Genomic DNA, 11942 nt, shown 5'->3' with positions numbered 1-11942 from the left:
ATAAAGGACCATGGCGTGAAGAAGTCGAAAGAATGTAATTATCACTTGTGAAAAAAAAACATTCAGGTCAATATAATAATATTTAGTGCACTAATTACCAATATCAAAATGTCCGGTATGACCATATTAACACTAAAAACACAATAATAACATGAGTCAGTTTAGACATTTACACTTTAGAGCAAAACATTTCATCAATAACACATTTAAAAAACTCACCTCATTGTCTATTAGTCAACGAAACACCAAGAATTTCAAATATAAAGTCTGTATTTTCCTAACTTTGCCTGCAGGGGGCGCGCGACCCCGCAACCGATAGTGATCGCCGCTCCTGCTGCATCCGGCGGAAGTGACATAGGAAGACAGTTACAGGAGTTGCTGTGGTAATTTGAACGGACGCGCTAAACACAAACGACAGATGAAAATGATGGTAAAGTCATCATGAGAGTCTTTATTTAACTCCCAGAAATGACATGGCGTCTAAATGTGACCCGCTGCTCGTCGTTGTGTCCATACTAGAAGGTAACACGAACAAACAACAGTAACATATCAGATAAGATGACGTAAAGATTTCATTCAAGTCTGTGTCAGTGATTGAACACATCTGTCAACAATAGTAACACCATGATCTTCTCTAGGAGGACACTGATGTTTATGTAAATGTATTAGTATAAGAACACAGCAAACATTCAGTGAGAAGATATCTAATGTACAGCATTACTGTCTGTTAAGAGCTTTTATTTTCTTCAATCGTTGTGATTTTGAAATTGAGGCCGAATTTCCGTCTGTAATGTTTGTAATGTAAATGTCTTTTAATCACTGTATTCTTGTGTATTTGTTTCATTTATTTGTCATAATCTCATTGTCTTTTTATTTGTACTCTGTTTGTGTTAAGCTTCATATATGTTCAGGACTTCATATTAGTTTTCAATGTTTGACTGACACATACACTGCACAAAAAGACATTCTTACTAGCCGTTTCCTCTTGTTTTTAGTAAAAATATCTAAAACTTCAATATGACAATATACAATTACTTGATATGAAAAGTGACCTAAGATAGTTAGTATTGTTTTATGAAAAATAATATAAGAATTTAGTAAGTTAATGGTAAAAACAAGCAAAAAATCTACCAGTTGAGTGAAAAACATAAACTTTATAAACCTTTTTCTCAAGCACACAATTCAAGTTTATTTTTCTCTCCCCATTGGAAGATTTCTTTGCTTGTTTTTACCATAAACCTACTTATTTCTTATGTTTCTCCTTAAAAAGATAATTAATATATTTCTTGTCAAGAAAGTGCATCTTGATTTAAGAATGTTTAGATACTCGTACTACAAAACAAGACCAAAACACTTCATAAGAATGTCAGAGTTTGTTTGGTTCACGTTCAGGAACGTCAGCATCCAAATGTCCGGTAGAAGTCAATCCATCATATGGCGGCTTGTGACGTGTTTCTAATTCGATGTGCCTCAGCCTTTGATCCAGATTGTCTAAAAACATTAAGGATGTATTTTCCTCCGTCACAGGTCATCAGTTTCCCAGAAGACCTCAGCACAGTCTGGTTGTGGAGGCTCGTTTTGATGGAGAAACTCTGTCCACAGATCCCGTAGAACACAAAGAGCAGCCGCAGTTCTGTACGGAGCTGGCGTGGGAGCTGGACCGCAAGACTCTTCATCAGCACAGGTGACCTGCTGATCCCATCTCTATTCATCTGATTCACATCTGTCATCATCACTCAATGTTCTTCTCCTCAGACTACAGAGGACACCCATCAAACTACAGTGTTACGCTGTCGATGCAAGCACGTCAGCCAGGGAATGTGTGGGATATATCGTTCTTGATCTGAGATCGGTTCAGGAGATCAAACAGGTGAGCCGTGAATATATTTGTTTTGTGTTTATTTAAACGTTGTGTATGTGTGAATGGAGCGTTATGCTCAGAGAAAGCACATTTAAATCTCGCTCATTTTCCGCCGACGGAGCTGTCGGCTTTATCAGACTCTTCTGATGAATCTGTGTTTGTTCAGGCTCCTAAACGGCATCCGTTGCTTAGCAGCAAGTACACAAAAGTGAAACCAGCTCTTCTGATCAGCATGATTCTAGAGAATGACACCAAACACACGCCTGAGCAGTTCAAGGCTAAGAAAGCTCCTCCCAGAGAAGGTATCTCACATCTCCTCTCGTGAATCTACTCGTCTTTCTTTTCTTTCCATTTCTCTGCTTGCCATCATCGCTTCAGTGAGTTTTGGGAAGGTTGTTTCATGCGGTTGATGATGTCATGACATTCTGATAGGTTCTCCAGCACGAGTTCCTGTGGACGCGGGTGAACTCCGATCCGTTCTGAATGCAGATGAAGGCTATCATCAGATCGGAGCTGAAGATCTCTGCACTGACATGTTTGTGTTGTCTGTAACGCTGGCGTTTGCTAGCCGGCTGGAGCAGGTGAGCGTTTGATAAACTCATGTGATGTCGCGTGCGATGCGCTTCTGGACAACTGAATGTTTCTCATCTCTGAATTCTCAGTTGATCTCAGGCTCCGTGAAGGTTTCTTCAGAAGGTTCAGACTTCTCTTTCTGTTATAACCTCCTGGGGAATGACGTCACCAGTGAACCGTTCCAGAACCTCCTGAGTCCAAACTTTGAGCCTGAGCGTGCGTCCGTGCGGATCCGCAGCAGTGACAGAGTTCTGCGCCTCTTTCTCTCCCAGCAGCCCGCTGTTCAGGTAAAGCTGGACATGAATGTTTGGGTCAGTCCGGTGGCCGCAGGGTTGATTTGACTGTGATGTGTAGTAATGGTGAGGTGTTTGACACAGATTCACCTGTGCTGTGGAGATCACTCTCTGGGCAGCACTGACGTCAGTCTGGCAGGATTATTGAATAGCAGCACAGATCTCACTTCACGCTCTATCACTATAGAGGGAGCTTTCATCCTGCAGCCTCCCAATCGCTCCAAACTCCACCTACAGTCTGTCCCGCCGGAGCTGCAGCCCACTGTGGGTGTGTCTGTGACACTGAGAGTAGAAGACCTCAATCATCAGGTGCCGCTCTTCAGATCTGCTTTGGGTTTTGCACATGCATATACACTTTACACCCCCCTGGCAGAATCTGGAGGAATCTGGAAGATTGAGGTTTATATTTCATTTATTCCTGCCTTGAATAAGTTATACCACAAAAGAAATGTTAAAGCCGTTCACACTAAAGAATAATTAAAACAGAACTTCTTAAAATAGCCCCGGTCAAAAGTTGAGATCCTCTGCTGTATGTTGTTTCCTGAACAATCAATTTTAATGTTTTGTTACAGTTGTTTAAGGGATTCTTGTTTGTGATTTAACTGTCCTCCAGAATCTTTCACCGTTTCTCTATATTTGACTCCTGTCCAGCAGTAACAGTGTGATGTTGAGGTTCACACACAACTATTAAAATCAATCGAAACATTCAGTGATGCTCATGAAGGCCACACCATTCACTTAAAGTCACGTGGGTGAAACCTCTGAAAAGCGTTTTTGGTGTAAATTATTATTGTTTAGTTCATTTAGTAATGTGAACTTTAAATGAATCGTGTTGCAAGTGTTCAGGTTACATCATACAGAATGAAGAATCAGGGGGATGTAAATGTTTGACCTGGGCTATTTTAAGAAATTCTCTTATTATTCTTTGTTGTGAACTAAGTTCATTTTCTTTTGAGAAATAACTTGTTCAGAGCATGACTAAATTAAAAATGGACCTTCATTTTTATTACAAGGCTGGTAAGAATGCTTGATTCTGATTGGCCAGTTGTGACATTTGCAGGATCGTTATTCCCAGATAACAACCTCTCAAAACTAATAACACATGGTAACCCGGTCATTTAATTACATTTTCAAATGATTCAACCAAATTGCCTGTTTGTGACATTTGAACATCATTTCTTACTTCAAATCATATTCCTGGCAGATTGAGGCGTGCATTCAGTAAAAATTAGCTGCTAAAATATTTAAATTCTTCTCACGTGTCAAGAAGCCGTGTAATAAGCGGGATAATGTACAAGCATTGGTTTGGTTTTTATCGCCAAATAAACCCCTTCAGTGTGATACAAGACCCTCTGCTTCACTTCCTGAACACACATTGGAGATTATTTCTGTGACAACAACCATCTGCCTGGACATTATCCCTTAATTCAACTTTCTCTTATTTTTCCCAATTTTTAGCATTTTCCAGATTCTGCAAAGGGGATGTAAACTTTTGACTTCAACTGTAAATCATTTTGATGAAGTGACCTCTGGTTCGGATAATCAGATTTTTTCCCTGAAATGATTTAAGACACAAATCACACACAAGTATTTGACAGTGACTAGTATACATCTGATGAAAACATCACACACACACACCCACACACTTGTTTAGTAGTCTGTTATTTTTTGTTATTAACTGACCGTTAAGGTCCTCTATACCATGTATTCCATATATTTCATACGTTTCTTGTTTTTTGTCTCCACTATCCGTTTCAGAATGTATAACAAAATTGTAGCATTTGACTGAATTTGTCTAGAAGGTGCTACAGAAGTGTGAATGTGCTTTCATGAAGTTTAGTTTATAGTTTGTTTTGACCTTGTCGTCTTCATCAGAGTTTATAAACAGCTGTTGTTGTCATCAGTATGATGTGCAGAAGGAAAATGAGCCGAAGACTCCAGTGAAGAAATGTCCGGTCTCAGATGCTCCTCGCAGACGTCCTGCAGATCTACACAAAGCACAGACACCGTCACCTCATGTCCCTCTGACATCACCAGCAGCGTCTCCTGAGGCTCATCAGTCTGAGAGTGATGCGGAGACTCTGTCCAGTGATGTCACACAGGCTCCGCCCACTGCACATGGCATGTGATTGTAGACCTAATCGAGTGCTTTGATTAAAGATTAGATGTGGTAAAGCTGAGGCTGAGTGGTTTAATGTTTGTGTTTAAATCAGACGCACCTGCTGCTGTCACACATGAAGCTGAAGCGCAGGACACATCTGTCTCAGTTTCTGCTCCAAAGATCTCCATTCCTGCCTCTGCACATCACTACTGTTTCTCTCTGGACCTGCAGAGTGTCCGTGACCTCAGGACGAGTTTCCCCGTCAACTGCATTCTCAGGTGAGCGTCACACACTCGTCTCTCTCACTCCTGTGATCCGCCGCTGATGAAAGCGATTGCTCTGTTTCAGATACTCGTATCAGTTCTTCGGCAGCGCAGCTCCCATCATGACCAATCCGGCCGTACAGCTGAGGAGGAACACAGAGGTCTTTCTGCCTCAGTCTTACTGCGCTTTTGATTTCGCTGCTCTACCCAATCAGCTTCAAGAGACTTTCCTCAGGTCAGAAGACCTCACAACATTCACTATGACATTGTGTCATGACGTTTATCAAATGTCAAACACACTGCCTGGTTTACAAACAAATGACTTTATGAATCAAAGCACCTGAGAAAGTCACTTTCATTCGCGCTGAATGTTTTAGAGCAGCTTCTTTTAAATCTACATTGACTCATTGACTATCAACACACAGAAGGTGTTTTGAACGCTCTGGTGATGTGGGATGGAGAATTTCACACAGTTCTTGATATGACACGTGGCGTTAGTTTGCCAACAGAGAGTTTCTGATGTTAAAAGATTGAATCTCGTATGTAAATGAGATGTTGTTGTGATTCAGTTGTGGATGTGGTGTTTGTGTTCTTCAGGGTTCCTCTGTTGGTGGAGATGTGGCACAGAGACTCAAGTTCTCCAGATGTTGTGTTGGGTTCTGTCAGCATTCAGCTGTCTCATCTCCTCAGCTCAGAGAAGAGTCGATCCCTTGACGCGTCGGGCCGGCAGCGCTGGAGACAGTGTGTTTCAGAGAGGAGACCTATCACTGCCGCACACGGGTCCGTACAGCCTCATGACATCACTTCCTGTGTTTCTGTCAGTATCAGAAGGTTTCTGCAGTACTCAGAGTAAACCTGTAGATGTCAGTCTGACACACACACACACACACGACACTGTATATACTGTTCATGTGTGACTCTTGTCATTACAAACTGTTTCAAACAGAATGTTTGTGTAGTTTAATGTGGTCCGCTTGATTCAGTCGTATTAAATCATATCTAGTAGTAGTTTCTTCATAGAAACGCAACATTGTTTAAAGTTTGTCTTGAATTGTGTTTGTGCAGGTCTGAGAAGTTAGCTGAACTGTCATACGTGGCTGTTCTTGAAGATTTGGGTTTGGTGAACGCTCAGGATATCATGGTCTCTGAATCATCACAGGTGCAGTGTATGATCTCTGGATGATGAAACTGTTTGTGCTCGTGTGAGCAGTGGCAATATGGGTAATGTTTGTCACGCAGGTGCAGACAGCGGTAGCTCCTCCTCCTCAGGGTCAGGGGGGTGTGGACACTGTGACACGACCTCGAGAGACCCTGGAGTACAAGGCAGCGCTGGAGCTTGAGATGTGGAAAGAGATGCAGGAAGACTTGTTTGATAATCAGGTTCACACTCATACAACACACAACACAATCAAACATTTCAATACATGTGCCTCAAGCTGTGTGTTACCGTTTGTGTGTGTGTGTGTAAAAGAACATCATCTGTGTTTGTTTCTCTGTGTAATCACTGATGATGTTTGATGTATGATGTATGAATCAGTTAAAACAGAAGGAGTTGAGTCACATGCAGGCGCTCGCTGAGGAGTGGAGAAGAAGAGATCAGCAGAGAGAAGCTCTCATCAAGAAGAAGGTTTGTATGTTATGTTCAAATTTATGAAAAGAGTCTTTAAAGTCTAAAAGTATTCAATTTAGCTCCATGATTTCTGTAAACATCTGTAGTTTGACCCCGCGGTTAAACCATGTCGTAAGTGAAGGTGTGCTATGTGTAGTTGTGTGTTTTGTGTTGATGTTGTGTGTTGTATTTCAGGAGATGGAATATGATGTTCTGGAGCAGCAGTTACAGAAGACTCTGACCGATCTGGACAAGAGAGAGAAAGCGCTCGCTCACGCTGAGATGGAGGTCATGTGACTGCCGTGACGGTTTCTAAACACTTCAGTTTGACATCAGACGTTGACGTTTGTTTGTTTGATGTGTGTTTAGACGCAGAGGCTGCAGCAGGAGATGCGTGCGGAGCATGAATTGAGCGTGCGGGAGCTGCAGGACAGCGGCAGGCGTGTGCGTGAGGACTGCGCTCACCAGGTGGAGCTGGAGAGGTCAAAGGTCAAGCAGCTGGAGGATCAACTGAGCCGACAGCAACAGCAGGTAAACACGAGCTGACGTGTCGATTTGTGTGCACAAGGGGTCATGAGGTCATGAGTTCAAGACCCCCCTCAGCGACTCTACTGATGATTGAGACGGCTGTCCATATTCACTGATGATGTGTTTCCTGTTAATCCAGTGACACACACACACACACATCCCCAAGCAGAGTTTTACAACTGACTGGATTAACATGATCCTGTTTATCAGCTCATGAGAGTTCATTTCTAACTAAATCAAAGCTGACATGAGAAAAGAGACGGTGGAGGGAATTACAGACCTCAGAATATCACCACTGACCAATCAGAATCAAGTATTCTGCAGCACTGTATTATTCATTGTTTTAAAGTTTATGTATGTATAAAACGTTTTTAAAGACATCCGTCAAAGGACAACTTGACTTTGAATTTTTTTTCTGATTTTGTCTAAAGTAAGATATTTGTGTGTGTGGTTGTGTCTGATGTGTGTCATTGAGAAGACTGAAGGACTTTAACACCGTTGGCATGTTTCTGTATTTTCTACATGGAGTATTTTCCCAGGACTTGTTTTCCTCGTCTTAATGAATCAAAGAGCAGGAGTGAGATCTCTTCAGACCTCGTCTGTTTTCTGCTGTGTCTGTGTGTTTCTGTAGAACATCAGACAGAAATACTACAGACTGCAGTCTCATTTTTTCCCAGAAAACATCTGGCCCGCTCCAGCGCTAACAAGTCAGGCAAAGTAGGTTTCTGACATGCTAAAAGAGGAGAGCCGGCGATGAGAGATGTTTGTGTGCATCTGTCATGTAGTGGTTTATCTAGTCTTCCCTCTCGTGTCAGTGATGTGTAAACATACATTTGTCCTGCGTCCACACACACAGGCCTGTCTCTCTCTCTCTCTCTCTCTCTCTCTCTCTCTTCTCGTTTGTGAATCTCAAGCACAGCGTGTCCAGTTTCACTGACATCTGCTTTCTGTCAGAGAGCGAGCGGTGAGGGAATGGAGAGCGCTTGTAAGCTTTTAGTTGCTCCAACACCCTTCAGCAAGTGTTTCAGCAGTAGCAGCACACACACACACACACACAAACTGAGACACACACTGACACACACACACACACACACTGAGACACACACAGTAAATACACACACACACACACACACACTAAATAAACACACTTACACACTGACACACACACAGTAAATACACATACACACACACACACAGTAAATACACACACACACACTAACACACGGAGATACACACAGTAAATACACACACGCACTGAGACACACACAGTAACTACACACTTACACACTAAATAAACACACTTACACACTGACACACACACACACACAGTAAATACACACACACACACTCTGAGACACACACACTAACACACAGAGATACACACAGTGAATACACACACACACACACACTAAATAAACACACTTACACACTGACACACACACAGTAAATACACACACACTGAGACACACACACTAACACACAGAGATACACACAGTAAATACACACACACACACTGAGACACACACAGTAAATACACACAAACACTGAGACACACACAGTCAATACACACACACACACACACACACACACACACACACACACTGAGACACACACAGTAAATACACACACACACACACACACACAGTAAATACACACACACACACACAGTAAATACACACACACACTGAGACACGCACAGTAAATACACAAACATGTGACAGTAAATGTTTTGTCTTTTCTTCGTCCTTCAAGTGCTTCTTTCTTCATGAATAGAATGATAAACATTTGTATGTGGGAAAGTTTCTCAACCGTGATGAGTCACAGAATGAACCGGCAGTGATGTTGACCCTGAACACTTTCTTCAGAATGATGTTTTTTCTCTCGATAGGTTCAAGAGGCTGAAAAAAAGTACAAGCAGTTAGAGAAAGAGTTCCATCAGTTCCGGGAGCAGCAGAACGTCCGTCCAGAGGTCCGTCTGCAGTCAGACATCAATCTGTTGACCCTTGAGAAGGTCAGAGACCCTCAGCTCATCTCCACACCTCACACACCAGCTCCTGTCACGTGTGCTTGACATTCATGCTTGTTTTTAATGTTCAAGGTGGAACTGGAACGAAAGTTAGAATCTACCATGAAATCCAAGCTCCATTATAAGCAGCAGTGGGGTCGAGCCCTGAAAGAGCTGGCCAGATTTAAACAGGTAACACACGCACGCTGATGTCAGTCATGTCTTGAGATAATGCGCTGGGTGTTTCAGCTCTCTCAGCAAAACTGAAGACTGAATCTGGTCAGAACCAGCAGAGGAAAACTGGATCAGATGTACAGCGTTAGTCTGGACTGAGGCGCTGAGAGTTCTCATGAGTTAAAGAGAGAAACAGTTGAACTCTGAAGCAGCCTCAGAGTATAAACAGAGCAGACACACGAGCTTATCAACCCTGTTAATAACTGTTAGAGACACAAACCAGCTGGAAACTCTGACGCAGCTTTCTGTTCAGCAGCCAAACACAGATCAAGAAAACATCTGTTGATTTATGAAGCTCATGAGCCTCTAGAACTTCATATGAAGCGCAGATATAAATCACACGTGTATAGTGTTCAAACAACTGAAGATTAAGATGAGATCCGGGGAGACTTTTTCTCTCTTCACATGAGTTCATATATAAAACATACAGATACATACGTGTGTGTGTGTAAACCAGTAGAAGTGTAAGAACAGATCAGCAGTGTGTGTTGTGTTCTCTGTCGGTTGACTCTGTCCAGAAAACTGCTCTTGAGTAGGGTCTGGTGTCTGGATCAGAGCTACAGGGGTCATCCGCTGGTCATTAAAGCACTGGCGGGCGGCCCTCGTGTGTTTATTTACACAAGCTAACATGCATCTTCAGCATTTCTCACACACACATGTCAGTGAGTTCAGAGCGTCTGATGACTGCAGATAGCAGAAGAAGCAGAAATCTTCAGGATATAATTGTGTCTGTGTTATTCTTCAGCTCGTGTTTGGCCAGAAGTCAAGGTTCGTCTGGGATAGTTTTTCTTGCTGCAGCAGATGTTTTACTAATACTTTAGGAACACTAAAAGTGAAATGACTTCTTAAAAACATCATCAATAACATTACGTTTATCTGGAGATGTTGTTTGCTTGACAGAAGCTGTGGACAGATGAAGAAGAGTCTGTTTATCACCGCACTACTTCAGGATTTGTAAAGTGTGATCTTTGAGTCTGTCTGATGTTGGGATTGTGTGTGTTTGTTGTCCAGCGAGAGCAGGAGAACGCAATGACCCGCTTGAGGAAACAGCAGCAGGAACTGGAGCACATGCGCTTGCGCTTTCTGGCCGCTGAAGAGAAGGAAGCCGTCAAACATGAGAAACAAGAACTTCAGGACATCCACAACCAGCTGAACAGGTCAAACATCACACGACCTTTCACCTCATTCACAGTTCAGATGTTAAGCGGCTGTATGTGAATGTTGAATGTCTCTTTTTAATGTCCATCAGACTGAAGCAGGCGGAGGAATCGAGCAGCCGCACAGAAGCATCACCCGTCCGTTTGAATGACCTCGCAGATGAACACCTGACGCGTCTGCTGGAGGAGAGAGACGCTCTGCTGCGCACAGGCGTCTACACACATGAGGACAGAATCATTTCTGAACTCAACAGACAGATTCAAGATGCAATGAGTAACAGAAGAGACCGCTGAGATCTCATTAATACATCTTCAGTTGTGTTTGTATCATGTGCTCGGATGTTTTTATAAATGTTTGTGAGTGAAGGTCAGCAGAGCAGAGAGTTTCATTTTGTTTCCTTGTAATATTTCGTGTTTTTATTGTTATGTACCAATGAATAGACAAAAATGTTCCATGATCTTTTGCACAATGTCATGTCGATGTCACGTGTGTGTTTGTGTCGTCAGCAGATGGCGCTGTCTCTCAACACTTGATTTGTTTTCTGTTTTAAATATTTTTGTGTGAGTTTCTGTATAGATGTGTTTCATTGTTAGTCTGTTAATTTGTGTCTTTAGTAAATAAAAACAAAATTCTTTGACAGAAACAAAACTGTAAATGAGCCTTTCAAACTCAAACATCGACAAAAATTATAACATTTTAAAAAATACGACATTGCTTTTGAAAAACAAAGTCCAAAGTGCCTAAGTTACATTGTATTCAAATATGCAAGTCTTGAATTTAGTTCTTTATAATTAATGATAATCTTTAGTTCTTTTTTTACGTGTTTTGTGTTTTTCTTTCTCATGTCAAACTTAAACACCATAACAGCAGTCGATATGAATGTAATAATGAAGAAACACTTACATGATTTATTTACCGCGGAAAAATAAATGCTTTAAACTTTCATGCCAAGTGAGCAAAAACATTTGCTGAAATAGATGACTTTGACAAAACTGTGAAGAAAATGAGCTGATAAGAGCCCTGAATATGAACCTCGAAACAGTGTGGAAAGCTTCACAGAAGAAGCTTAATGAAAAAACTACAAGAGAAAGATTTTGCCGAATTCTAGACAAAGGATGTGTGAAAATTTAGAAGTTCTAATTAATGTGATTTGGTTTTGTTTACAACATATATCTCCTCCATAGCTTTGATGAGTTTAGACTTTCAAAATGTGAACAAAAATATAAACTGTTCCACACTAGACTGGTAGTAGGCTATATTAAAACATTATTATCATATATAGCATAGGAAGAGTTCATTTTTTAAAAAACAAACTGA

At 41.6% G+C, this 11942-nt stretch overlaps 1 protein-coding gene across 1 annotated transcript; it reads left to right on the top strand.

Moving 5' to 3' along the window:
* Positions 1-363: 363 nt before the first annotated feature.
* On the top strand, positions 364-11498 carry cep120 (centrosomal protein 120). The gene is made up of 20 exons (XM_056729906.1): positions 364-522; positions 1528-1684; positions 1756-1870; positions 2028-2163; positions 2294-2442; positions 2524-2721; positions 2812-3036; positions 4632-4848; positions 4941-5106; positions 5177-5326; positions 5689-5871; positions 6157-6250; positions 6331-6471; positions 6629-6718; positions 6896-6988; positions 7070-7231; positions 9117-9239; positions 9327-9425; positions 10479-10624; positions 10717-11498. Exons 1-20 carry the CDS (start codon positions 474-476, stop codon positions 10916-10918), a joined length of 2895 nt encoding a protein of 964 aa, XP_056585884.1. The 5' UTR covers positions 364-473; the 3' UTR covers positions 10919-11498.
* Positions 11499-11942: the final 444 nt, after the last annotated feature.

The sequence above is a fragment of the Triplophysa dalaica genome, chromosome 18, assembly GCF_015846415.1.
Source record: "Triplophysa dalaica isolate WHDGS20190420 chromosome 18, ASM1584641v1, whole genome shotgun sequence".
Classification (NCBI taxonomy): Eukaryota; Metazoa; Chordata; class Actinopteri; order Cypriniformes; family Nemacheilidae; genus Triplophysa; species Triplophysa dalaica.
The sequence above is the reverse complement of the archived record's forward strand: the minus strand, read 5'-3'. Positions and strand labels throughout refer to the sequence as shown.